The sequence below is a fragment of the Pezoporus occidentalis genome, unplaced genomic scaffold (assembly GCF_034315485.1).
Source record: "Pezoporus occidentalis ecotype Australia unplaced genomic scaffold, CSIRO_AGI_Poc_V1 ctg9, whole genome shotgun sequence".
In the NCBI taxonomy this organism is placed as follows: Eukaryota; Metazoa; Chordata; class Aves; order Psittaciformes; family Psittacidae; genus Pezoporus; species Pezoporus occidentalis.
The window spans coordinates 3,615,443-3,642,625 of record NW_026916262.1 but is presented as its reverse complement, the minus strand read 5'-3'; the positions used below and the strand labels follow the sequence as shown (position 1 = coordinate 3,642,625).

Sequence of the window (27,183 nt, the reverse complement as noted above, 5' to 3'; positions counted from 1 at the left end):
ATTTATTAGCTCAAAATTGATTTCACTTAAATAAAGTCTGTTGCCTGCTCTTTTCCCCTAGGACCATATTTACATTAATGCCTTCATCAAAAATGCAACATAACTGTCCTTGTTTTTTCTAGGATTCATTTTTGGTGATGCTACAATTTTGCAGTCAAAGTGGCATTCAGAGCAATTTCAGGTTCCCTTGAGGAAGTCGTGTATCTTTCAGTACTTCAGTTTTCCCATTTATAAGTCTTTCTTTTGTAGTACACAGACATGATTCTATTGCAAAGTTCTTTCATGTCTTGTCATAGTTTAACCCTACTAGGCAGCTCAGCCCCACACAGCTGCCTTCTCACTCCCCCATGGTGAGGTGGGAGTGAGAATCGAAAAACTGAGAAAACACATGGGTTGACATAAAGACAGCTTAATAAGTAAAGCAAAAGCCATGCACACAAGCATAACAAACCAGGAATTCATTCACTTCTTTACATTGGTAGGCAGGTGTTCAGCAATCCCCAAGAAAGCAGGGCTCCATCACATGTAGTATGTGGGAAGACAAAATGCCATCACCCTGCATGTCCCCCTTTCTCCTTCTTCTCCCAGCTTTATACGCTGAGCATGATGCCATATGGTACAGAATATCCCTTGGGTTAGCCAGGGTCAGATGTCCTGGCTGTGTCCCCTCCCAACATTTTGTGCACCCTCACCCTCCTCACTGGTGGGGTGGTATGAGGAGCCGAAAAGGCCTTGACTCTGTGTAAGTACTGCTCAGCAATAGCTAAAACATCCCTGTGTTATCAAAACTGTTTCCAGCACAAATCCAAAACATATCCCCATACTAGCTGCTACAAAGAAAATTAACTCTATCCCAGCCACAACAAACACACATCTTTAAGATAAAGTGGGATATCTGAACAAGATATTATTTTTATATTGTGTTGAATATAAAAAGAGTCAAAATTCATGTCAATACATATTTTTCGTGTTACATTTCATAAGTAGTCAACACTAGCAATAAATCATTTAAATATTTCTCCCAAATACAGAAAGAAATTTGTGCTATCTTCTATGTTGCAAAGTAAAGAATAAAAAAGTGGTTTTCATATATTTGTCTATGGCATAATTTGCTGTTTAATATGTTGCTGAGATGATAGTCTTTTGACTGTATTAATAACTAAGGAGAACAGGGTTTGCTGGTGAACAGTTTGAAATTCTTGCAAACATCTTAGTATGGTAAATAATATGAGACAACAATAGATAGAAACTCCCCCCTGGAGACCCTGAAGTTTTAATTAATATTCACAAAAATGAATAAGGAAATTTTATGTATATATGTACGTACGTATTTATTTATTTATTTTCAATCCGTCAGAAGTATCATCATCTCCCCAGGAAAACTGTGTACCTCTATTGTAAGATTTGTATCAGTTACTTAGGGGTTTCCAGTGTCAATCTGGTACGGGGATGAGGAAACACACATTCTGTTCCATTGTTTCCTCTCTCTGCTAGACACAAAGAGAGTTTCTCCAGGTGGCAGAGATGTGATAAATGCAGGGAAGCAGCATGCAAAAAGAATTGCTAAGGAAATTGAATTCAGCCTCTCTCCATGTCTTGATCCCCCTTAGAACAGGTGGCTTGGCATACTGGCCACAAGTTCCTGTTGACTGAGTCCATGCAATAATACCTCAGTCCCCTTGTGCAGGGGACTTATTTTTGGAAGCTGGCAAGCTGCCTTCCTGGAGGAGCTGCAGCAACAGCAAGAGGGCTGGGAATGATTCAAAAGTCCTGAATCTTTTCATGGCTCTTGTTGTGTTTTGCTGGTTCTTTGAAGTGCTTAAGAGAGATTGTTGTGTGGTTTGTTATGGGAAAGTCTGAAAATTTCTAGTCAAGAAAATATTTCCAACACAATACAAGACCCTTTTTTAGTCAGCTTTCTGTAGTGACTGGTGTGTGTATCTGGCTGAGATCTTAGGGCAATTTACAAGATTTTTTTTTTTATCTTTCTTGGATTAACTTGTCCAAAATACTAATTTAAAAGCAAATTTTGTTACCTATGTAGGCCTGCCCCAGTATGACCAAGACAGCAGGGAAAAGAAAATGTTCTCAGTCCTGACAAACATTAATTACTCATTTCAGTAAATTAATATTGACTGGGCTATTCAGTAACTGTGAGGAGTAGCTTAGAACTTCCATCATTCCAGTGGAGATCTGGAGCAACTCCACTAAAGTGCAGTCAATTCTTACTATAAATTTTTATTTGTATACTAGAAAAGCAGTGTTCCCTTGTTGCCCCTTGAGGTGCAACCTGAGTGGCCAGTAGCCCATCAAACTGCACAAGCTGTCTCCTGAACCAGAAAGCACAGAGCTGCACCAGCTCAGCACAAAGCCCAGTGCAATAAGCCCAGTTTGCAATGATGATGTGCTAAAAATACTACAGAAAAATAAATGTAACCCATAGAGAAGTCTTCAACAGGCAGGTTTAAAGCAGAAATGTGGGTTTAAGCTTAGTTACAAATATGATTGTAAATCTTGAAAAAAGGCAATATATATTGACATACACATGTAAGAATCATGAAAACATGACAGACTGCAACAGTACTAGACACTGACATTTACAGGAAAGTTGATATCTATTAGCATTTTAATTTGGCAGACAATATGCAGGTAAAACCCCAAGTTCTTCCAGTTTTAAGCTTTGCAACAGGACTCGAGTGCATGGTAGACTATTTTAATTCTACGTTTCTTCTCAGTTAGTAAATGTTAGTCTAAAATATAATGGAATGTAAATTTGAAAATAACCAAAGAAAAAAGATTAGATCCAGAGACAAGAAACTTAGAATAAGCTAATCATATTCAGACAAAAACTCGAATATGCTCTTCATGTTGTAGCTTGAAATTTGAGGAGGGGAAAACCTTTTGTTCATCTCTTTGCTGTATGATCCTTTTTTTACAATTAAATTCAACACAAAGTGAATCTCAGCTGGTTTGGAATTATATTACCATCTGGGGGAAGATTTTGAAACAAGCCAAAACTAACAGATTTTCACCCGTCCCCTTAAGAATTTTAATTGCCAAGAGTTGTTCATTTCTTAGGAGCAAACTGACAGTGCAGTAGCGTGAGTCTGCAGGATCTTCTTGGCTGCAATATCTTCTTGGCTACAGATACTTTTTTATTCATGTAGAATCATCTAGAGCTCAGCAGATATTTTTAATATTTCTAGTTAAACATCTAGCTAAATATTTCATCTATACTTCATCTGGAAACTATGGCTAAAGGTGTAATTAACATTATCAAGTCTGAGCATATTCTTGATGATGTTGTTGGTTAAAACCAGCGTCAAACACAGGGGGGTCAAGCATGCCTCAGGGTCTCTACAGTGTACTTCAGAGTCCCTCAGTAGGGATTAGCAATAAGGTTACTAGTTCAAATCCATGAAAGGTCAAGAGTGATTAACACTCTTTTGTTCCATTGGTTAGTGGGAAACAGATGTAAAATAAAGTGATGATCAAAACCCAATTCCTAGTAGATATTTTACATCATAAACACCAAGCTCTTAATGATCCCTTGCTAGCAGTCTGATTAGAATGAGCAGTAATAGAACAGGCACAGACACTGCCATGTAGCCATTACCGTCGTTTCCCATAACAAACAGCACTGCCATTTTTGGACTGAAGGACAAAGTGGAAAATTACAGTTTCTCTGCCTGAGTTTTTGTGTTCTCTTAATATATTAGGAAATCTTTCATTTTGAGTGACGTCAAATCATATTTTGGACAACAAATGCAGTCAAAGATTATTTTAAGTGCTTGGAATGCAGAAAAACCTGCAATTTAAAACTGTCATTTTTTTGATAATTTTAAATATATGTGGTTTCTTCTCAGATGGATTAATATGTCATGGATTTGCTGAAAAATTAGTAAAGTTGTAGTCAGTGAAGCTGTCAAAGGGTCTGAATCTGCATTACTCAAAGTACATGATCATGAAAATGCACGAGTAGTTTTAGAGAAAGTGTATCATAGTTGAGTTCTGTGCATTGCATATACAATCCCTGCCCTTCTCCTTCTTGGGCACCAAACAGGTTAGAGTTAGGGTTAGGTGAAAGGTTGAATGTCAGGGGCTTAGAATGAGTAGTTAGGGTTTTTGTTTGGGACTTAGGCTATAGGCATTTGGTTAGGGTTACTACCATGATATAGCAAATCTGTAAATTCTGGAGCTTGATGTTCTCATACTATCTTGCAACTGGTGAATGACAGAATGTCTTTCTTGTAAACATGGTGTCTTTTAGACCAATATATTTATATACTGTTCTCCATCAAAACCTTGAATTTACTAGAAAATCTATTCTCTTAATTTATCCAGAATGTTACTAGATTCCACAACATGAAAATGTTTCCATATTTTAGCAACAATCCGTAAGATGAATGTACACAAATTTTTCAGTGTGCGGATAAAATGCTTAAAGGATTTTATAACAGGTACCAACTGGACTTTCTTGCTACCCTACAGTCCATTGTCTTAGCTATCTATAGAGCAAATCAAGAAAGAAAACACCCTCAAAAGCTAATAGCTTGAATAACGTAAGATGTTGCTGTTTTCTAGTAAGTTTATACAAATGATATCATTAGTATTTTAATAAGTAAATTTACAACAGTGGAAAATACTCTTTTTATTTTTTCACTAGGTAGCTTATGGACTAACCAGAGCTGCTGTTGACTAACAGCTGAAGTGTAAGATGGGGGATTCACATTTTGGAAGACAGATTATATTTGTAGGATTACTTTTGCTGCTGTTTTTATTGGAGGAACAAGTCAAACATTCCTTATTACTTGGGGCAGATGTCCATGATCTTAGAGGAAACTGGGACCTCTTAATGCTCTGCGAGAGGGTTTCAGGCTTCTTGATGACATGGACATAGTGAGTTCAATAACACAGCTTACTTCTGAGCTGACTTTGTTTCCTTGAGCCTGCATTCTTTTCAAAACAGCTAGTGGCATTTTGTGTCTCAACCAGTTACGGAATCAACCTTTTTTTCAGACATCCTGGATATGACATTGGAAAGAAAAGGCCAGAGATTTGTGCTAACTCTTAGCTCTGCAACACAGTAAAGAAATCACCAATATTTCTTTTTTTAGCTTTCTTTTGCCAAATCTGTTTCATTGAGGAAACTCTTTAGGGCAGTGGCTATAAAAGTTTAGTTTCTAATACACACCAACCCTACCACAGGGGGGGTCTGTGAGCATTGCAGTAATAGTAATAATATGCAACACTAACTGTGGATTTTGAAAGGATCTCTATTCTGCAAATGCATTTAAAAGAAACACAAGCAAAGTGTCATTTACTCCCTGAAAAATGGAACTGTTAAGTATTTGTATTTAAATTAAATGCTTTTATGAGTTCATTAAATGTTATTTAGCAAGTTTATTGTAGCGAAGGCATGTTACCTACTGCTGTAGAATGAAGATTTTATTTTTTTTCATAGTTATCTTTTGTATCAGCATTTGGCAAGTAACAAATGAAATTTGCTTGCTAAGGTTAAATTGTTCTGTGCTGCTGCTCAGCTACACAGATATAGAAGATGAGGCAATGGAAAGAAGTTATTTGCTTTATTTGGGCACACATAAGAATATATTAATATACAGTGATCTTGACCTGCCTTTGAAGAAACGTTTATTCTCTGGAAGGCGAATAACTTCATTCTTGTATGAATCACTCCCCTGAAATCCTTTTCATGCAGGAGTCTGCAGAAATGCAACTGCAGGAAGAACTGGCACAAATAATTCTGTGCAGTCAGGGTGGTGATACTCAAAACAGTCTAAGGTCAGAGCAGAATGGACACCAAGTATCAAAAGATAAAGGTTCTATGGAACTTGGAATGGAAAGTTCCTGTTTCTCTATGCATTTTCAGTAGCACTGCATTTCCTAAATCATGCAGATGTGGGACAAATAATGTCTGATTCTCCCTGAACCCTAAATTTTTTGTACTTTAAGAATATGAAAACATGCTGTTGAATAAAGCCCAAACCTGTAAGTATTCCATCCTATTTTTTCAGACTCCAACATTTTCTTTAAATTTAAAAAAACTTCTGGAAAACACACTTTGCAAGTATCCTTATAGCCTAAGCCCATTTTGACAGGCCAGTTGACTTTTTTTACATATCTGGGAAGTCCTTGTGATACAAGGTCAGAATGATAAATTTTATGTTTTTATTCTTCATGTAGGAAAAGTAATATAATGCCATCATTATTTTATTACTCTTCATTTATTCTGTTACTGTGCAACTTAAAATATTTCAGCCATCAGCATCTGGAGAAAAGAAAGTTCATAGGTGTACAGCAGCCCATTATAATTTGCCTGTAAAGTCTGCATTTCTTCTAGTCACCCTGACTAGAAATGTAGTTATAGATCAAGATACTGGAGTGTGCTTTGAGGTGAGCTGAAGAAATGCTAAACTAAGAATGCACTGCATTTGCACTAGTATAACCAGTGCTATAGGCCTCCAGTATTTCTGTTTAAAAAATTAGTTAATATTTCTTGCTAACTAGAAATGTTTGGACCTTTTCTGAAGTCTGAAATGGTTTATGAAACCGATGCTCAAGTCTCAGTTAAAAAAAAGTCTTTCTGTAATTTAAAGGTGCTTGGCAGAAGTCAGCATAGTATAATCCCAAAGATGTCAGTTTTCTGGACTTTGAACTGTCTTGTCTTAACTTGCTTCACTACATCGTGATATGAACTTAAAGCATTAGAACTACTAAAAGTTACAGAAGAGGACTCCTGGTCTACAAGCTGAAGCACTGATTATTATCCTGGAAATCAGTGTGGTGAATCAATGTTCATGTATTTTCTTCCTGAGTTTTTCATTTCACTGTGAAAAACTTAGCAATGAATAACCTCCTTCAACTTACGTGTCAATGCCTAAAGGACTCGTAACTCATCTCAATTTAAATTAATGACCTTAGTGATAGTACTAGCAATTGGACCATGGCTCTCTTGAGCCAGATATTTGCATGTGGAATTTGATTAATCCTGCTGGCTATTACTTTTCACTTTTAATTAGGTGTGATACTATTGCAGGAAGAGAATACAAGACTACTATCAGGCACAGACAATTTTGATTTTCTATTGGGCGTTCTACTCTGTTTTATTTGGCTGTGCTAGTTCCCTCACAATGTATGTTTGGATCAGTTCAGCAAGGTACCACAGACCTAAAAACTGGTCTGTGCGAGTTCAGGAATAATCATTACAAAGAATTACTATATTGAATTAATATTACTAGTTTACAAGGGGTAGAGAAATTGGTGTATGGTATCCCCTTCTAGTAGTATGTAAACATGACATAATGACATATTAATGTGACTCTTAATGACATAATAGGTATCTTGTGATATCTCTGCCCAGAGTCACAGAAAAAAACAACTATGCAAGCAAATGAGGGTAGTACTTTTCTGAGACTACTTGGTCTGCCTTCATGCCCGACTGAGCAAATGTAGAGCAGCGGTAGAGTGATGTTCAGCTTTGGATCAAGAATAAATTTTGCCTGGATCTTGTAAATATATAACATACGATGTCTCCTAGTTTCTAATAGGACAATCCATATTTCTTTGACATCTTTGCACTTTGGGAGCACTGCAATGTATTTGCATACATCATAGCCAGGAAAACAATGTGCAACACTTGGCTTCCCGGCAAGCTGGTTCCCACATGTTGCTCACTGCTGAGCAGACCCCTGTAAGAATTAGCAGACCTTGAGAAAATTACCAAAAAAATTTCAGAAATGGTCTACTCTTGCAATAGAATAGCTATTTAAACTTCTCCTTCCTTACTAAACAACATTAAAGAAACACTCCTCTTTCCTTAGAGATGGATTTTAATAGATTTTGATATCAATTGACTGACTGACTGAATCATCAATGACTATTAAAAAAACCCTCACTTGGAATATATGTTGCTGTTTCTGACTGAAATTCAAAGAGAAGGAAACCTTTGGGATCACAGAAGACTTCTGAAGAGAAAGCATTCATATCTGGCAAGGGCAGAAGGTGAAGATGAAGGCATAAAAGCATTTTTATGCCAAACTCCAACTGAACCTTAGAATGGCCTCCTCTGTGCTTTTGAAATGCCTTTCCTGAAGTATTTGGCTGTTTGTAGTTAACCGATAACTTATAGTGAAAACCAAGCAATTTTAATGAAAGGAATCTATACTTTTGCGACAGAATTTTTTATACTTGTGCAACCTCTTTTTTGTATTTTATGTGCATCTCATACAAATATACAATTTATTTGTGCGGAAATGTACACTCTGCCAACAACAGTGGAAGTTAAATCTCCTCAAAAGACATCTTTGTTCAAATTCAGGTTTCTAGAATGCACCCATGTATAGCTATGTAGAAAGTGACTTAGCTGTACCAATATTCTATTTTCTTTGGAGAAAAATGGTATCAGACACACAAGCAACAAACTATTTAGGTAAAATGTGGGAGTGTTTTAATATTATTAAACTTTTACATTAACATTGGATGATCTGAAACTGTATGAAAATGATTAATACTAATAGAGCACGTCAAAAGTGCATGGTGGCTTTGTCCATTAGGCAGGACCAGGATATCACACATTATAGTCTTTTTCATCTTCTTCAGAAGATATGTCTACCCATATGAAAACGGACACTCTTCCACGTGTTATATATAAAGCAAACTGCAGTGCAATTTTGATTAAAATGTTGGTTTGTGGCCTTTCATATAAAATTTAATTTTATTTAATATTGCTTTCTACATGTATGCAGAAAATGGCAAAGCAAAATTAATAAAAGGAGGCTTATAGGAATGTGGAATGAGAACAATACATCCTTGACAAAATTTGTTTACCTAGCTAGACTTTCATTTCGAAGTTAACAGCTCTCTGTGATACTGGCATAATATAAGGGGTCTTAAAACTCTGTTAGACATTTCTAGCCCAATTTAATTTATTCCATGGAAGTTTAATCCCTCACTGAACAGAGATGGGGTGAATTTTCAAAAGTCATAATCCACTGAAGTAAAAAATCATTAATGACAACATAGGCAGCAGACTTCAAGAGTTTAGTTTAAATTCTTTGTAAAAATGTAAAACTTAGGGCAAGAGTTAATAGGATATTTCATAGTTCTATTTCAATCCTTTTCCAAATCTTTATAAATTCACTTGCATCTCCACCATTAAAAATATTTGGGCTGAATACCTTCACTTTTAAGGCAAAAAGCAGAAAGCTGTGAAATTGTAATGTGAAGATTTTCAGAGTTTATTGTCAGTCATTTGGTCCTTCAGTTCACATGCTATTCTATGGGAAAGTATAATGTTTTCTAAATTGAAGAGAAGTTATATTTTACAAACTAAACACTTTCTTTTCTTCCTTAACTAAGCAAGAAAATGAAATCAGGCTATATAACAACACACCGCATTCATCCTTCTGCTTCTCTAGGATTTTCACAATTGACTTTAGTAGTGGGTCCCACAGATTTGGCCCACAAATTGAGATGAGAGAGTCCGTACATTTTGTATGTATTCTAAACCCACAGTTTTAAGACTCCCATTGACAGCTTAATTCCCAAAGTACCTGTAATTCAGACAACATTGCCTTTTTTGGACCTGGAAGCTCCTCCAGTGGCAGCCATAGAGTTAAGCTTTGCCTGGCCTAAGTATCCAGGCTTCTGCCTGAACCCCACAGGAAAATACTGCTGCCTTACTTGCTTTTGTTGTTGCCTGCTGGACCAGAATGTCGGTGGCATCAACTAAAGCTAGGAGTTGATTGTTCAAAACAAACAGGAGGAGAAGGTTCCTCAGACAGTCTGAATTTAAGAAGTGGAACTACTGGTTGCAGGGTATTTATTTGCTGGAAGAGAGAAACAGGCAAGTCCTACTAAGTGATATTTGTTGAAAATTACAAAATTTATTGCCACAAAATCACTTTAAGAAGTCCTTGATCTGCAAAACCTTCAAGATGGGAAAGATTTTCTGGCAGATACAGTATGTTCTTTCCGTGATTTTAAATTGTCAAAACCGAACTTTTAGCCGTTGTTGCATACATGGTACAGGACTAGATGGACTTTTGGTTTGACTTGATAATGTTCTCAAGCTCTTGAATTAAACGGATGATAACAAGCACCTCCTTTTTACTCTAGGAGTTGCATCTTTGAAGGAAAACCAATGGGATTCCTTCTTTGAAAAGCAAGTGACAGCAGTGCCTGTCTTCACCCCTGCTTTCCAGGGAAATGATGGAACATTTCTTAGGGCTGGCTTTTCATCACTTCCTACCTTGGCTTTGAATACTGGTTAAAAATTACAAGTCTTCTCCAGGCACTTAGAGGAGCCTGGATGTTTAATTCTGAGTCTGATTTCCACTCTGGAAGTTTGTGAAAGGAAAAAAAAAGTCATGGGTTCTTATAAGCAACTGTACTGGCACAGCTGAGAGGGCAGCACTGGCAAAGTGAAGAAGATTAAAACAAGAGAAAAATATCAGTTAGGGCACTACTACCAGAAGGAATGTCTCCATAATTACAGTCTAAGACTGATTGTTTTCAAGTTCATAACTATCTTTAGATGACTAAACACTTTAAAATTCTGGTTAATAAACATTTTTGTAGTTGCTAGTGATCAGGACAAGCCTAGTCTTTCAGACTCTAAATACCTGTGAAAATGGTTTGTGTGACTTAATCAAACCCCAAAGATAACAGAACAACACAAAGTTACACACTGTTTCTGAAAGGAAAACTCCAGGTGGGAAATTTTGTATATCTAAAAGGAGGAGCTATACTAGGAAGTATTGGGAAGTGTGCACACCTTGCTGAATGTGTAACACAGCACTAGCTTGAGCTTGCTTAGAGATATATAGGTAGCAGTGGACTTGAACATGACTAAAGCATTTCAGAAAGCAGTTAGTCACAGCAGTCATTGAGCTGCTTCCAGCCTCCAGCCTTTGTGCTCTCTCCATGGTGTTCTCTCCAGGGAAAACTATGCAGTGCAGGTCAAATTTTTCTTGCTTACCCTTAAACATCTGGATGAAGAACATTTATTCAATACTTGAAGGTTCATCAATCATGGAGACAGAGGACATCATTCTGTTTCTCACTTGATTATGGAAAAGCCTAGATAAAAAGTTTAGACCTAAGGTCTGAATTCCAGGTGAATGAATTGATCTCTGGGTGGCACAGAACATGTCCTAACTCTTTCTGAACATGTGGCAGACCACCACTTTCCTTCATGAGTCTGTTAACATTCCCAGGAGTTGTGGCACTGTCACAGCTTAGCCCACAGTCAACATGAACGCGAGGGAGAGGATGAGACTCTAAAGTGAAATTTGACATGGTAATTCTTAAGTATTCTCACCAGAAACCACACATTGAAAGTGTTTTATGACCTTTGCATTTCCTGAAAATTATTTGAGACTTGCTAGTCTTCAGACTTATTTACCATAGTCGATTTATACTGTGTAGAAGAGCAGTGTAAAACTAAGTTTTGCTAGCTATTTTTCTTTTGCAGAACAGCCCACTGCAATATCTTCATATTTTATGATCAACACCTGTTAAGAATTATAATGTCCCTAAATAAAGCAGCATGTCTACTATTTTATTAGTGTCCTCATCTTTCTGTGGGTAAAAAATTTTTAGTTAGTCTCTGATTCTTAGTCAGGTCTCAAAAAGATGTCAACTGCTATAGGCACTATAGTTTCAGTGATATTCATGTTTCACGGGATTTATATCATCTGTCATCAGCTGAATTTATGTCAGCTTCTGGTCTTGCATAACCTCTGTTGCGTGAATGATGAAAAAAGGTCAGGTAGCCACATTTTCTTTCTAACAAGGCCCATTCAAAACAAGCATGATAGCTCATAGATTAAAACTAGAAAAATAAAGAATACAAAGCTGAGCTGAGCCCAGATGGTAGTTTTAAGCTGATTTTCTGAATCTTCAGTGTCCTAGTTTCATCTGGGATATAGTTAATTTTCTTCCTGGTAGCTGTTTCAGTGTTGTGTTTTGTCTTTAGTCTGAGAATAGTACTGATAATGCATCATTGTTTTAGTTGTTGCTAAGTAGCACTTACCCTGATCAAGGACTTCTCAGTCTCATGTTTTTCCAGTGAGGTGGGGCACAAGAAGCTGGGAGGGAGCAGAGCCAGGACACCTGACTCAAACTAGCCAAAGGGATATTTGATACCACAGAACTTCATGCCTAGTATATAAACTGGGAGGACCTGGCTGGTAGATGCTGTTGATAGCTGCTCAGGGATGGGCTATGTATTGGTCAGCAGGTGGTAAGCAATGTAATGTAATGTGCATGACTATTTTTTCCCTGCTTGAGTTTTATTCCTCTCTCTTTCCTAGTATCATTTATTATTGTTGTTGTTGTTATTGGACAGCCTGAGAGAGTTGGGCCTGTTCAGCTTGGAGAAGAAAAGGCTCAGGGGAGACCTTAGAGTAGTCTTCCAATACTTAAAGGGGGCCTACAAGAAAGCTCAGGAGGGGCTTGTCTTACAAAGGCATACAGTGACAGAACAAGGTGGAATGGCTTTACATTGAAAGAGGGTAAATTTTGATTAAATATTAGGAAAATATTCTTTACTATGAGGGTGATGAGACACTGACACAGGCTGCCTAGAGAAGCAGAAGATGCCCCATCCCTGGCAGTGTTCAAGGCCAGGTTGGACAGGTCTTTGGGCAACCTGGTGTAGTGGAAGGTGTCCCTGCCCATGGCAGGGGGATTTGGAATCAGATGATCTTTAAGGTCCCTTCCAACACAAACCATTTTGTGATTCTATTTATTTTTTTTTTCCATTATTCAACTCTTCTTATCTCAACCCAAGTGCTTTATCTTCTTATGATTCTCCTTATCCCACTGGGGTTGAGGGACAGAGTGAGCAAGTGGCTATGTGGTACTTAGTTGCTGACTGGGATAAGCTACTACGTTGCCAACTGGGATAAACTACTATTTTAAGGTAGATTTACACAAAAATTGCTGTAACAGTGTGTATTAAAAGTTCAATTTCCTAGCTTTATGATAGTAAAAAAAAGATAAAAAATTACCTTCCCTCTGGTTTTGTGTGACAAAATATCAATTTTCTTGTGCTTGAAAGTGATTAGCTTACAAAATATTGTTGAAAACTGGAGATGCATCTTTTTTTTTATGGTCAGTAATTAAAGGACATCACCATACAGATTCTGCAGGGTTTGTGGAAGGACCTCTGCTGTTCACTGCATTTGCAAATGACCTGGGAAAGGTGAATGAGAAAGTTTGTTGGTGATAAAATATTTCAGAGTAGAAAAGATAAGAGCCAACAGTGAAGAATGACAGAAAGATCTTACCAGAAGCAGTATATAGGCAGAAAATTAAGGAATTAAATTCTGTGGGAGTAAATGTAATGTGAAACACATGGGGGAAAAAAAATCCCAGCTTCATTATATGAATGGTGTTGAGATTCTGGGGTTATGACAGCTCTCTGCAAGCATCAGTTCAGTGCTCATTAGTGATGAAAACCAAATAAAATATTATGTATTAGTGAAGCAAAAAGAATGAACAAATAAAAGAAAACCATTTTCCATCATACAAGAACATTGTTCTGCCACACCTTGAATTCTGTATGCCATTCTGGTCTCCTTATCCTAAAGATAGAACTGGAGCTTCTAACTGGAGGTGTCTGAAACAAGGAGATTTCAGAGAAGGACGAAAAGAAAATCTAAAGTTATAGATCTAGAATAGCTTTTATACAACAGACTAATTGTGAGACCAAGGAGGCTGGTACTTAAGGCTGGAAAAAATGATCAATATCTGCTTACTATTATGAATAGATATACCTGAGGCATGTTCTGGCAGGCTAAAAGTAGGATAGAAATGATCAAATTTTGCACTCACTGATATTTGTAGAAAAAATATGTACAGCAGCAAATAAAAGCAAGAAGGAGCATGAGAATTTTGGATAGAGACAGAATTTTTCATCTGGAGGACAAAGGGTTCCAAAGAAGGTGTCAGGCGCCAGGTTCAAAACACTGAGAGGGAATAGAGCTATAAAAAATCATTGCTGAAGGAAATTATGGAGGTTAAAAATTTACAAAAGGTCAGAGTAGACTAATGCACAGAAGAGCAGTCTACTGAGAGTTACTGAAGCAGAAAACATATACAGAAACAATATCTAGCAGAGGAAACCATCAATATTTGACAACTGGGAAAATACTAGGGGACTACCATGTTCCTGCTCTTCTCCAGGCATCTCTCATAGCTGCTATTGCAGACAAAATGCTTTTCTAAATAAGTCTTTGGTTTGCTCCTGCATAGCTCCTTTTGTGTTCTCCTTTGACACAGTAGGTCAGCATTTATCAGATTCCATTTATCAGATTCATCTGAGTTTGCATTTTTCAAACAACTAACCTACATCCTTATTCTTTTCATGTCATGTATTAGAAAGGCTTTTAAGTTAAAACCAGAGGGGTCTATTTCTATGAAATATCAATCCATCTTGTTTTCCATGTTTGTCTTCCCTTTCTGAAGTGTCAGTTTGTAACAGGTCCAAATCCTTCACTGTATTTTATTGTTATATCTCTATTAACTTTAATTCTCAGTTTCTTTATTTCTGTAGAATACTGGCTTTGACTTGTCTGGAAATTATTTACTAAATAAAACATTTCCATGCCACTAGTAACTTTGTAGTGTCTAGACAGGTATAGAAGAAAATTATATCAAAAGTAGAACAGTAAAGTATATCCAGATTTTCATCCACCCGCTGCATTAACAGTATTAATATGAAGAAACAGGATCCAGCTAAATCTTTCTGATTGTTGTCCTTCCTTGATGATGGTCCAGTTTATAGTTATGTCCATCAGTACTCTCCTACCCATGCTACATCTGAGATACCTGACAGAGAAAAGAAAATTCTGAATTCTTTTATGCAGAGCATGTACAAACACAGTGCTGCCAAATTCTGACAATGCTATGCCAGCAAAGCCATTCTTGATTTTGATTAGCTATTTACCTGAAGAGAGAGATTTCCTACCTTGGGGATTAGATTGTTTGTTTACATTTTCATTTGCCCTCAAGTAGTCATACATTCAGAGGAATAAATATGTAATTTCTAAACCAAACTGTAATTATAGGTAATGAACTGTAATGGAGCTAGAATGAAAGAAAAATAGTGAGAAATCAAGAGGCATTCTGTACCTCTTAGAATAACTATTTTTTAAAATCTCAAATTAATCAGTCTTAAATTAATGTTAAATAACTATGGTTGATTTTACACTGAGAAGGGGGCCTGAATCACCACTTGAGGCCTTCAGGTCTTCCCAAGATGCTTTTCCAACTTTTTTTCTCTGCTTCAAATATTCAGGTTTGGCCTGACAAAGAATTCAGGGCTCAGCATCTTGAAAGAGAGCTTGAAAATTTCTAAGACAAATAAGCTGCCTATCCTTTAGTCCTAAATGAACTGCATATATTCATAAGAATACATTTAATGATGTTAAACATCATCATAAAAAATTCTTCACCCTCAAAAAATGAAGATACAGAATGATATAAAAATGATGGAGTAAAAACTGAACTACAGATCAGTTCCTATGTCTTTTTTAATGATGCTTTGAGATTTTGTGTCAAGTGAAACCCCTGTCTTTTCTCTGCCCTAGAAGCAGAAGAAGAAATGGAATAACAATTTGTAATTTTTCACTGGAAATGAGTTACCAGGCTGTCAGCTCCTGGTACGTTTATGGTATCAGTAAACTTTACTAGGGAGTGGAAATTCATACTTTCCATTAAAAGCACAAGACTGGAACCAAAGGTCAGTCTGCTGGGCTTACTGGGTGATGTTCCATGGACATTTGTAGCACTGGATAAGCATTTCTAAATCTTTTTGCTACCTACTATTGTTGTATATGGACGCTTCTGACATGGTAATAACTCAAAACCACTTTTCTAGCTTTGAAGTAAGGGAGGAAATCCCCATTCTCAGACCTTTTGCAGTATAGATATATTGCCCTGTAGTAGTGTTGTGGGTTAACCCTGGTCATCAGCTAAGCACAACACAGCTGCTTGCTCACTTATTCCTCTTCCCCAGTGTAGCAGGGGAAGAGGAAAGGAAGAATAAAAGCAAGAAAAATTGGGTTTCAAGATAAAAAAAGTGTTTAACAAATTAAGGGTAAGTAAGTGGAAGAAGGGAAGGGAGAGGAGAGGAGAGGAGAGGGGAGAGAAATAATGCATAGGCGACGCTCACTGCTTCCCATGGGTAGAGTGATGCTCAGTCAGTTCTTGAGCAAAAAGTGGCTTATCCCTCTAAAGTCCTCTCTATCTTTTGTTTGCTAAGCATGATGTTATATGGTAAGGAATCTTTCTTTGGTCAGTACAGGTCCCCTGCTAACCTACTGTGCACCCCCCAGTCTATTCACTTGAGGGGCAAATAGAGAAATGGAGAAGCCCTTGATGCTGTGCAAACATTCTTCAGCAAGAGCTACAACATTAGTGTCCTATAAGTGTTTGAGTCAAAGATCTAAACCACAGCACCTTATGAGCTGTTGTGAAGAAAATTAACTATACTCTAGCCAGGCCCAGTACAGATTTCTTAATGTATCATCTAGGAGTGGCACTTGGGTGTGGAAAAGAAGGAAAATTTGTTTATAGCAAACGTTGGTAAGGTACAGTATCCAAGTTTCTGAATTATATGCAAATCTACTTGAGACAGAGGACAAAAATGCCACCATAGAATTTGGGCTGCCATTTTAAATTGACTCTTTTTTTCATGCACCACTAAAATAGAGCTATGTTTCAATAAGCTAGTTTTCACACCACTAAGTGCAAAATCTCATGGATTTGCATGATCTTTCCTGTATTATTGCAGCCTTGTGTTGGAAAGAAGAGAGATGGAAGTGTATTGTGGATTAGTTCATGTGAAAATAACTGCTACATTTGCAGAAATTCTATCGCACACCGGTGCTCTGTATTATTTGGTGTGTGAGTCTCTGAGGATACATATAGCCACTTTCTATAGCACATAGTATACTAACAGTATATGAAAAAGCAGTTGGCTGGAAAATGTTAGTGAAGAGCAATGAATTCTAGGGCTTTTTTATTAACCCTTGTGGGCTGTTTGTTTTAGTGCGTACACAGACATTTGACCGGGGGGTCAGGTTCAGGCCTTCAATCAGGAATGCAGCCTGTTACCCACAATGTAAATCACAGAGGTCTTGGGGCTAACTGCATGACCAGAAGTCTTTCAGGTACTTCAAAATCAATGATAGTAACAATCAATTGTATTTGTTAGATCGGGTATGAAGCAGGATAGCATGCATGGAATATGAATCATCCATTTTCATGAAATATACTGGTTTTCATAAAAACAACGTGTTGGGTCAGCCAGCATCTATTTCAGAAAATGCCTCCTTCTTTTCCTGGGTGTTCAGTTTTATACATCTAAAAACTTCTTTTTAAAAGGTTTCTATACCATTGCATCTTGTTACATGGAATTTGTACTGTAATCCCATGAAATGTAAATCACTGGATACAGAAAGCAAAACAAAGGAGAAACCAGCTGTGAAGAAAGAAAAATATAGTGGTAAGCAATCTGTATCCTACCTACAGATTGTAAGTATACTAGCTCTGCTAGCTAACTACTTAGATTCATAGCAGGATGACAGATTCATCATACCAAGGCACATTTTTCCTTTTATCCACATTTTTTTTTCTTATTCTGTACTCCTTCCCCATATGCCAGAGCAAAATTATATTCTGAATCTCTTTCTTTCTCCCTGTGACATCTTCATTGCTGCTTCATTAACCAGTGTGCCATCAGTGCATTTCATTACAGCTTCTCTCCTGGCTCACTGTGCTGATGCTAAAATGCAGCTATTAACTGGCTATCAAAACACTAGTCTGTATTTTAATCCTTACTTCTGTTCAAAAGAGGAGGAAGTAATCTCTGGCAAAATCCCAAATAAACCTCATATTTTATCTATTACACTTACTGGCCCACCAACTTGAAATGCTCTGGAGAGTTATAGTGTGAGATGTCAGATTTATTTACCTATTTATTTACTGTAAAAGGCTGGGGGCATACCTCCTATCTGATCAGTGTATTAAGGCAATTTAGTCTGATTTTATGTATGCACCTTCAACTGGCCTTGAAAAAGTGCTAAAGTTAATGAAAACGTTCTTCAATTTCATGATTTTTAGGAAATGAAAAGGCCATGCTGTGATAGATATCCTCTGTGACATATAACTCCAGTTGTACCAGTAGAGAGGGGACATGATTTAAATACTAGCTGTTTTCCAGTGGGTTTCCTGGGTTAGGAATATACTCAATTCATTTTTAAGTGAAGAGGAAAATATAACTGCAACTGAGATAGAAGCATGTAAATCAGAACTAGAACACAGAAGAATAAACCAGGCATATTCAGAATCTCCTTTGTACCCATGAAAAGAAAAATATGAAACTTCATGGCCTCTTCAGAGGAGTCAAATGTTAAAAGATGTGGCAGTGTCTGGTGTGATTTTTTTAGGGGAATGGGACTAAGAATGTTGTAAGTCCCTTTCGATCCTCTGTTGTCTCTGTCAATTCCAGCCCTCTCTGCTATGCTCCATCAGAGTTCTCTAGCAGTGCTGCATGTCAGACAGCTGTGAAGCCACATCTGCTCTCTGTTTTCCACACAATTAAAACAAAGAGAAAAAATATAAATAAGACAAATTACTCTTACACTAAATTATGTGAAAAACTGTCTGAAGTTTCAGATTTTGTAGGAACATGGTGCAAGATTTTGTCTTTTTAAAAATCTGGTTTTGCAGGATTTTTTAATTAACACTTTTAAATTGATGGCCCTGTTTTTATTCTAAGTACATAAATGGTTTTCTGTCTTGCACACATCACTTTTTGGTTTGGGGAGGAAGATGTGAAAGCATAAGTAAAGTGAGGAAGGAAAAAATGCACATCATGCTAGCTACAGACAAGGCAAATCAGTAGCTAATTTATAAGGAACTATAAGGAAAGACTGACTTCTCTTGCATTAATTGAGGTACAGCACACAGTATGCAGAGTTGCTAACACAAAATTCATTAAGGTTCTAATGTTTTTATTATTTATATTGTAGTTGTGACTGAAGGTCCTAGTCATGAACACAGACCAAGGTGTACTCATAAAAGGAGTAGGAAAATAATATTACTTTTATTAGATTTATAATGACATGGACTCTGAGCATGGTCTGGCTGGCACCAGCAGGACAGCACCCTCACAGTAAGCTCTGGGGGCAGCAAAAGTAGATGAATATGACTCTAATGGAGGAAGATACAGTCATTTTATAGAGACAATATTCATGCAAGAGTACTTTACTTGGAAATAAGAAATGTCCAATGAAAGCCACATATAGGCTGTGTACCTTAGTTTTTACAGTAATTCATTCCATACTTATCACTTACTGGCATTGCAACAGAAGTGATTTACAGGCTGAAGAATAATGTGAATGGCTGAGATTAAATTTGAAGGCAAGTGTAAAAGACTGACAAAGGAGAATTAAGAAATCACTACTTGGAAAGAAGAGGAAAATAGACATTTATGGTTTGTTTTACTGGGTACAGAGATATAATTTAATTAAAAAAAAAAATCCCCTATGATTTTGAAATGTGATCATTTTGGTCTCAGGTGGGAATGATTGGTTTTGTGTTGCATATCTCAATATACCTTTTCTTTCTTCTTCCCTTCTTTCCTTATCAGGTTACCTGTGCAAATTTAACAAATGGAGGGAAAACAGAACTTCTAAAATCAGGAAGCTCCAAATCCACACTAAAGCACATATGGACAGAAAGTAGCAAAGACTTGTCCATCAGCCGACTGCTGTCACAGACTTTTCGTGGAAAGGAAAATGATACAGATTTGGACCTGCGATATGATGCCCCAGAAACTTATTCTGATCAAGATCTCTGGGACTGGTTGAGGAACTCCACAGACCTGCAAGAGCCTCGGCCCAGAGCAAAGAGACGGCCCATTGTCAAGACTGGGAAATTTAAGAAAATGTTTGGCTGGGGAGATTTCCATTCCAACATCAAGACTGTGAAGCTAAATCTGTTAATAACTGGGAAAATCGTTGACCATGGCAATGGGACATTTAGTGTTTACTTCAGGCATAACTCCACTGGTCAAGGGAATGTATCTGTGAGCCTAGTGCCCCCTACAAAAATAGTGGAATTTGACTTGGCACAACAGACGGTGATTGATGCCAAAGATTCCAAGTCCTTTAACTGTCGAATCGAGTATGAAAAGGTTGACAAGGCTACCAAGAACACACTCTGCAACTATGACCCTTCAAAAACCTGTTATCAGGAGCAGACCCAGAGCCACGTGTCATGGCTCTGTTCCAAGCCCTTTAAAGTAATCTGTATTTACATTTCCTTTTATAGTACAGATTATAAACTAGTACAGAAGGTGTGTCCTGATTACAATTACCACAGTGACACACCCTACTTCCCATCAGGGTGAGGACCAACACCTGTCTGAGACTGAAGCCTGGGGAATAAAAAAGGTCATATGACAGGGCTGTAACCTCGAGGAGGAGGGCCACATCTATTGCCTGGAATGTGTCTACCTACTGCTGATGTCAAATGGCTACAAATATATTAGTGGAAATCAATCTAATGTAATTTTGCCCAGTCAGCTCCATGTATCAGTCTAGTTGTAAATCACTATGGATTTGAAATAAAACCATACACATATACAGACACGCACTCTTTTCATCTCACATCTATTGAGATTCCTGTTAAGAGAGCTTTCATTTTCTGATATTTAAGGTTTCAGGATAGCCTGTCATCAAACAAAATGGATTAAATAGATAGGGAATGGTTTCTAATGCAGACTGTTATGGAAATCTCTTCGAAAGTCCCTTGGGTACACACCAATCAATAAACCCCACGCATGCATTCTATTGCTTGGAGTAGCTGTGCCGGTAAATACTACTGTAGGAGTAAACACTTGTTAAAATGGGAAAATTGTGTGTCTAGAGTTCAGTATTCCTTATTATATGAACACAGCAAAGCATTGTGACTTTTTCCCAGCATACAGTAGGCACATTCGAGGTGGTGTTAGTTGGCTTTTTTCCATGGAGCAAGCCTGTTATTAGTAAAGATGGGCAAACATTTGGAATTTACATGTGGGTAGACATTCTGGTTTCATGTTTATCTGACTCTTTAATCTCTGATTCTTTAAACCTGATTGAGTTTAGGCCAGCTAAGGTATTTAAAAATTCTGCAACTGACCATTAAGGAGGAAAATGCCTGGTGGAGAACATGTAAGTTATAAGTGGCTGTCTTATCTTTATTACAAAATATTGTAACAAATTCAATATCCTAGTCTTCATTTGTATGAATGGTTTGTATTGTACATAATTTAACCAGTGTTATTTGAGCTGCTTATTAATATTAACTTGTAGTTGTCTCTCTGCTTGTTATTGGTTACGAACAATCAAGGAAATGAGGAATCCGTTTTATCAATGTAGCTGTAAACTCCATTAAAAGACAGAACTATGTACAAAGCATTTATTCAGCTAAAGTCTTGTTGAAAGCTATACATATACAACATTACAGTCTGTCTGTATTTAGATATTTTCTTTCCAGAGGAAAAAAGTGAACTGTACATAAAAATAAAAAATCTTAAAGTTGAGTTTCAATATGTACTGTGTAGATAGTAGTTTAAATGGTTCAGACAAGCAGATAGCACTCCAAATCTGACATGGTTTTCAATCTTCTCTCTCTCATATGTACATATATATGCATATATTTATAAATTTGTGTGTGTGCATGTATGTACGTGTATAAGTGTGTGTGTGTGTATGCAAATACATATAGGCATATATGTATAACATATATAATAATTTCTAAGGCCCTATTCCTAGCAAGCAGACGTTACTGCTGAAGCATATTGATAACCTGAGTGGCAGCCCCCACTCAGATAAGAAATTACAGGAGCAGGGCTTTGTTTAAAATGATTTATTATCATTTAAAAGTGTGGAAACATGGAGCCACTCTCTGTATACACAGGCCTGTCTTTGCCTTAATTCTAGCCTTCTCTGAGGCACATCTCTATGGAATGAAGAGAACCCTTTTGATGATACAAGGGCATTTTGTTTCTATAAACAAAAAGCTCATAGCTTTTGTTGTTTTGTTTTTTGTTTGGCTTGGGTTTTGTGCATAGTGGCATACTTTACCCTCAGCATCCAGGTAACCAGCAATTACAAGTCCATGTCTACAAGAAGGCTGCCCAAAGAGCTCAGTATTTCATCTTGTGTCTTTCAGAATTGTCATTCCTGATCTTTCCTCTTCCACCATCACACTCCAGGTTCTCTGCTCTTGTGTCAAAGCTGTGAATGGAGATATGGGCCAGCTTCCAAATACGCTCAGCATCATGAACAGCTTCTTTAAAGTCCCCATAAACACTCCACTAATATTTCAAGAAGTGAGAAGTTTGAAAACTTCCAGTTGTGGACCTGTCTTGCTGAAATGTGTAGAACCTAAGTGAGAATGAAACAAGGCAAATGGATAATTTTCACATTGATATATGCGTAGTAGAGGAGATTTCCATATTATTATTGATTTGGCTTCTTTATGTGGGAAAGTTTGTCAGAATTTCTTTATAGACATATATATACATTTCCCAGAACAAACCTGTGACCCTGGACCCTGTGAACATCTGGAGAAAGGAATGGTCCAAGCCATACAGTCCAGATTCTGGTCTCATTCAGGAATATGCTGAAATGCAATTTTTCTTTTCTTTGACTGGAATTGTGATTGTACTGGCGATGTCTAGTCTTTTGTGCTCTATCGAAAGTAACTGTTCTGAATATAAACCATAAATATATTTGTACTATAACCGAGAGTTAAATCTTGTCTCTGTTAAAGTAAGTACAAAGTTGAGGTCAGTACAAATTTCCATTTAATAGTATGCAGAATTCCAGTGTTAAATATGATTAGCAAGCTTAGCAATCTGTAATTGAGCATTAAATCCTTTGTGTTCTTCTTTATATTTCTGAAAAATTGATGTGAAATACTATTACTGGTAGTTTAATTATTTTCTTTCCTTTTTAAAACTTCCTATAAATATATGAAGTATATGCATTCTGTTCACATATATACATATTTATCCACTTTTCAAGTAATATAAATATGAATCTGCCTTTGACACAATCAGTCATAGTATTTTTCAGTCTTAACCATTTGAAGAGCTTGCTGTTCTTCATAAGCATTCTTGAGTTTAAACTTGGACCGAGTTCTTTTGGTGATTCGGTCATGAAATAGTTATCTAATATGGAAATATATAATGTGTTCTTAGGTGCTAGTTCATTGCATTTCTCTTTGGGAAATATTTCATGTTTGCTAACTTTGTTAAAGAATGTTTCTGGTTTTACCATTTGAAAAAGGAATTTAGTAAGCAAGAATATGTTATTTCAGTTAAACAATGTATGTATGAGTATGCGGGGCTTGCACATGAATAATGCCTTAATGGAGTGCTAGGCCAGGCAAATATTGCCTCAATATAACTCACCAATTCTAGACTTAATAAAGATTTATATCTCTAAAGGTATATTTTTAGGATTAAAGAACGTCAAGTTATTTTTAAGAAATTAAAAGACTGGTTCTGTTCAGTAAAACAAAAATCAAAACAGTTAAAGCATATTTTTTGTCTTATTTTCACTATATAGAGAAGTCACAAATAGGGGTATTTTAATGAAACCAACTGCTCCTGCTGCAGAAATACATGGATTATGCACTTGAGCAAAAATCAATATATTAAACTTGGGCTGGATGGGCCAGTGATAGAACTTACGTGTCAGCTTAAGTGCTTTTGAGCAAAGAAATCCGGGATATAGGAAACAGACAGTTTTACATGGCAAAAATCACCAGTCAAATGTCCAAACAGTGATGAAAAGCTGGAAGACTTTAACTTGTTATGTTTACCAAAATACTTCAGCATGGAACAGAAAATATCCTTTCTTCCCTCCTTATGAAGTCCTTGCTGAGTTTTATATCTTTCTCTCCCTTTCCCAGGTTTGCATGGATAGTAAGCATACTAATAAATTCATCTTCACCAAGACCTTGTCTTTCAAAGTTTCCCTTAATTAATAAGCATGATGTCAGAAACTGTTGAAATTTACTGTCCTAATTTACAATGAATTAAGAAATGCTTGAACTCCATTCATAGAAGAACAGAATGGAAGTCTCAGCAGTCTGGTGCATGATAACCTATTGATTTAAGTAATACTACTCAAGGGGTTTAGTCAGAGGGCAGTTTTACTGTGATTATCATTACATCCTCGTGTGTTCTGAAACCTATGCTTTAAATTATAATCCCATAGGAATATCATAAACTACTTTGAAACTGATGTATTAGAGAACTGTGGAGAAAAACAGGGATTACAAAATATCTGCTACTTTTACAGAAAAAAACAACCTAAACTCAGGCATCTGATCTAAACAACTGCCCTTTGTTAGAAGATACTGAACATTGTATGGATCCTCTTTGTCCTTCTGTGACAGAGGTGGTCAGGTTGTATCCAACTGAAACCAGAAATGAAAGAGAATCTCATCTCTAGTTATCTGCACTTAACTGTGTGTCTTAACATGGAAGAGACTGCAGATAACTGCATCAAATATCTGTTGTGTTAGGAGCTGCATGATACAGCTCCTATACAATACCGATTTAGAAATGTATAAATTGTAGACATATTGTATACAATATCTATTCAGAAGCAGTTTTGATACCGGTAAGTCCCAATTTTCAAAACAGTGTACTTCCGAGTTCTTTCAAATCATGTATTTATAAATTTGAGGCATATTGTTTACAAAATCAGTTTTAAAAAATATATGCACTGTTCTCAAAAAACCACTGTTTTTAAATATTCATATATTTGTCAATGAAATACAAACATTCCTGACCCTTTGCAAAACTTCTGATTCCACTGTATCCTTCTGGAACTCATGAGAAGTGAAGCAACTGATTCAGTTTGTGCATGCATTAAAAAGTTGAAACATTGATTATCATTTATACTAAAGTCCTTTTATGAGTTACCCTGTTGTCACTTTAATGTATGAGTATAACTACACTTTCCCAAAACATTTTGACAGTGGAAGCACAGTCTAATAAAAGTCTTTTTCTTTTTCTTCCTTTTTTTTTTTTCTTTTTAAAGAATGGACAATATCTGACTGACATTATGCTAAAATCGACAGATTAACTTTCTAGATAAAGTTTAGAAAGTCAGCATCTGTGGCTAAGATTAACACTTTTTGCTGTTTGTGAAAGGAGCACTCATTAAAATAAGACTGTTGTTTGTAAAGATACAATAAATTGCAGGGCTGTAGGGATATTGTGTTTTCTTGGGTAGTACACTCCAGACAATATGATCATGTAAAACATGATCCCTTCAAAAGGGTTGTTGCATTCGATGGTTAAAGATAAAATCTTTTCCTTGTTTTCTGTGTTTCCTGCTAATTTGTTAAATTACTATCATTACCCAAACTACGAAGTAGATCACTTCGTTTTGTGCAGGACTTTATTTTCTCATTGGAATATAGCTATACAGTATTTTTATTCTGCTTGAAGGATGTAGCTGGTGGAGCTCTATTTCAGCTTGGACTGATGTCCTGTGCATGATTTTAAATCCTTTATCTTAATTTGCTTTTGGGATAAAGAAACAAATGTAGCTTTTTGTAGGTGCTTTAGATTAGGATAAAAACAAAGAATCACATGAACTTTAATTCTAAGAGAGATACAGTCCTATTGTCAAAGATATGATCTGAGAAGATGGAGCATGTGTGAGATTTAGTCTTAGTTCAAAGTGTACCTCAACCATTTAGCAAGTAGAGATATTTCTGTGAGAGAAGGCTTTAGTGATCTGTGAAATGAGCTTCTGCCTGTTGTTAACAGGAAATTAGAAGGACAAAAAAAAAAGATAAAATTGAAACAATTCATACACATCAGTGAAAATGTGGAAATTAACCATTTCAAAAAGTAAAGCAGATATTTTGCCTAGTATTTTATGAATGAACTACTGAGTTCTTGGGAAAAGTCCAGTGTACCTACAAATCTGTTCATCGTAGAAAATAAGTAAACAGAGTTGGCAGAGGCAAATAACATGAGCCCTTCAGTTCCTCATCTAGGTCACAGTGTACCTATAATGAGATGCAAAAGTCTACTTAGAAACAACCTGTGGAAAAAATGAGGCTACTTATGGAGACCAGTTAATAATGTGGGCACTCAGTAGTAACACAGCCTGTGTATCAGTGGGACTTTAACAAGTTGATTCCCAAATGAATCTTCCATAATTTAAGAACAATTAATGAAAACTTTTAGCTGATTAACTTCAGTAAGTTAGCTGTAGCCCTTTGTAAAATAGAAGTAATAATCGTTATTGGTTATTTGATGAAAATTTTGGACTTTTTTTTTTCTCAAATACTGTTCAGCATTATTTTTCAATACCATCTCAGATTATGGGATGATAATATATCCTCTGTGTATCAGAAAATTTCCTATTGGCCACTAGTTCTTTAATCAAAACTATTACGGTGAGAAACATTTTTGCAAGGAATATCTCCTTCATCCAATAAAGTATTATTTTCTCAAACCTTTTCTACTAAGTGTTGAGGAAGTGTTTCTCCCTTTTTTTCTCTGCAGACTATACATTTACTGAATTTAGACCCCTGGAAGAAGGGTTTCCTTCCTGTTGAGGTAAAAGAATCCTGTTCACTTATTCATGGGAATCTTAGAATTTTTCTCCATATAGATAACTTGGTTAATTGCACAAATGTTACCTGTAAAGTTACCTTTCATTAACCACTCATGAAGAACTCTGTTGATGTTTTCAGAACAACTCACATTTTCTCAGTCTACTACAGTTAAACACTACAAATGAATGCAATATTTTAGATGGAAACCCAGTAATAAAGGATCTCATCACTTTTCTCTGATGAAATTCCTCCACATTCAAAGTTAAAATGGTCTCTCTTGGATCTCAAACTGCAAAAAATGACTTCTGATGAGCTTTCTGCTATTACTTCTAATAGAAATGGTAAGCCTCAATTATACTGCTTTTCACTGTTCTTTCTCATTTACCATTTGAGTTTTGAAGCAGCAGTTTTCAGATATCTTAGCAGCTTCTTTCCTACACCAATTATCTGCAACTCTACTTCTATAGGCCCATTTTTAATACACTTCTGACTTCACGGATGTAA

General features: G+C 36.5%; 1 protein-coding gene across 3 annotated transcripts in view; it reads left to right on the top strand.

Annotated features, from left to right (window-relative positions):
• Positions 1 to 21,629, top strand: part of NXPH1 (neurexophilin 1) — a 146,492-nt gene extending 124,863 nt beyond the window's left edge. For all 3 annotated transcript variants that reach the window (XM_062604965.1, XM_062604964.1, XM_062604966.1), the window contains exon 3: positions 19,685 to 21,629. In XM_062604965.1, coding sequence (XP_062460949.1) covers positions 19,685 to 20,446 — 762 coding nt within the window. In that variant the 3' untranslated portion in view covers positions 20,447 to 21,629. The remainder of the gene's footprint in view (positions 1 to 19,684) is intronic.
• The last annotated feature ends 5,554 nt before the right edge of the window (positions 21,630 to 27,183 follow it).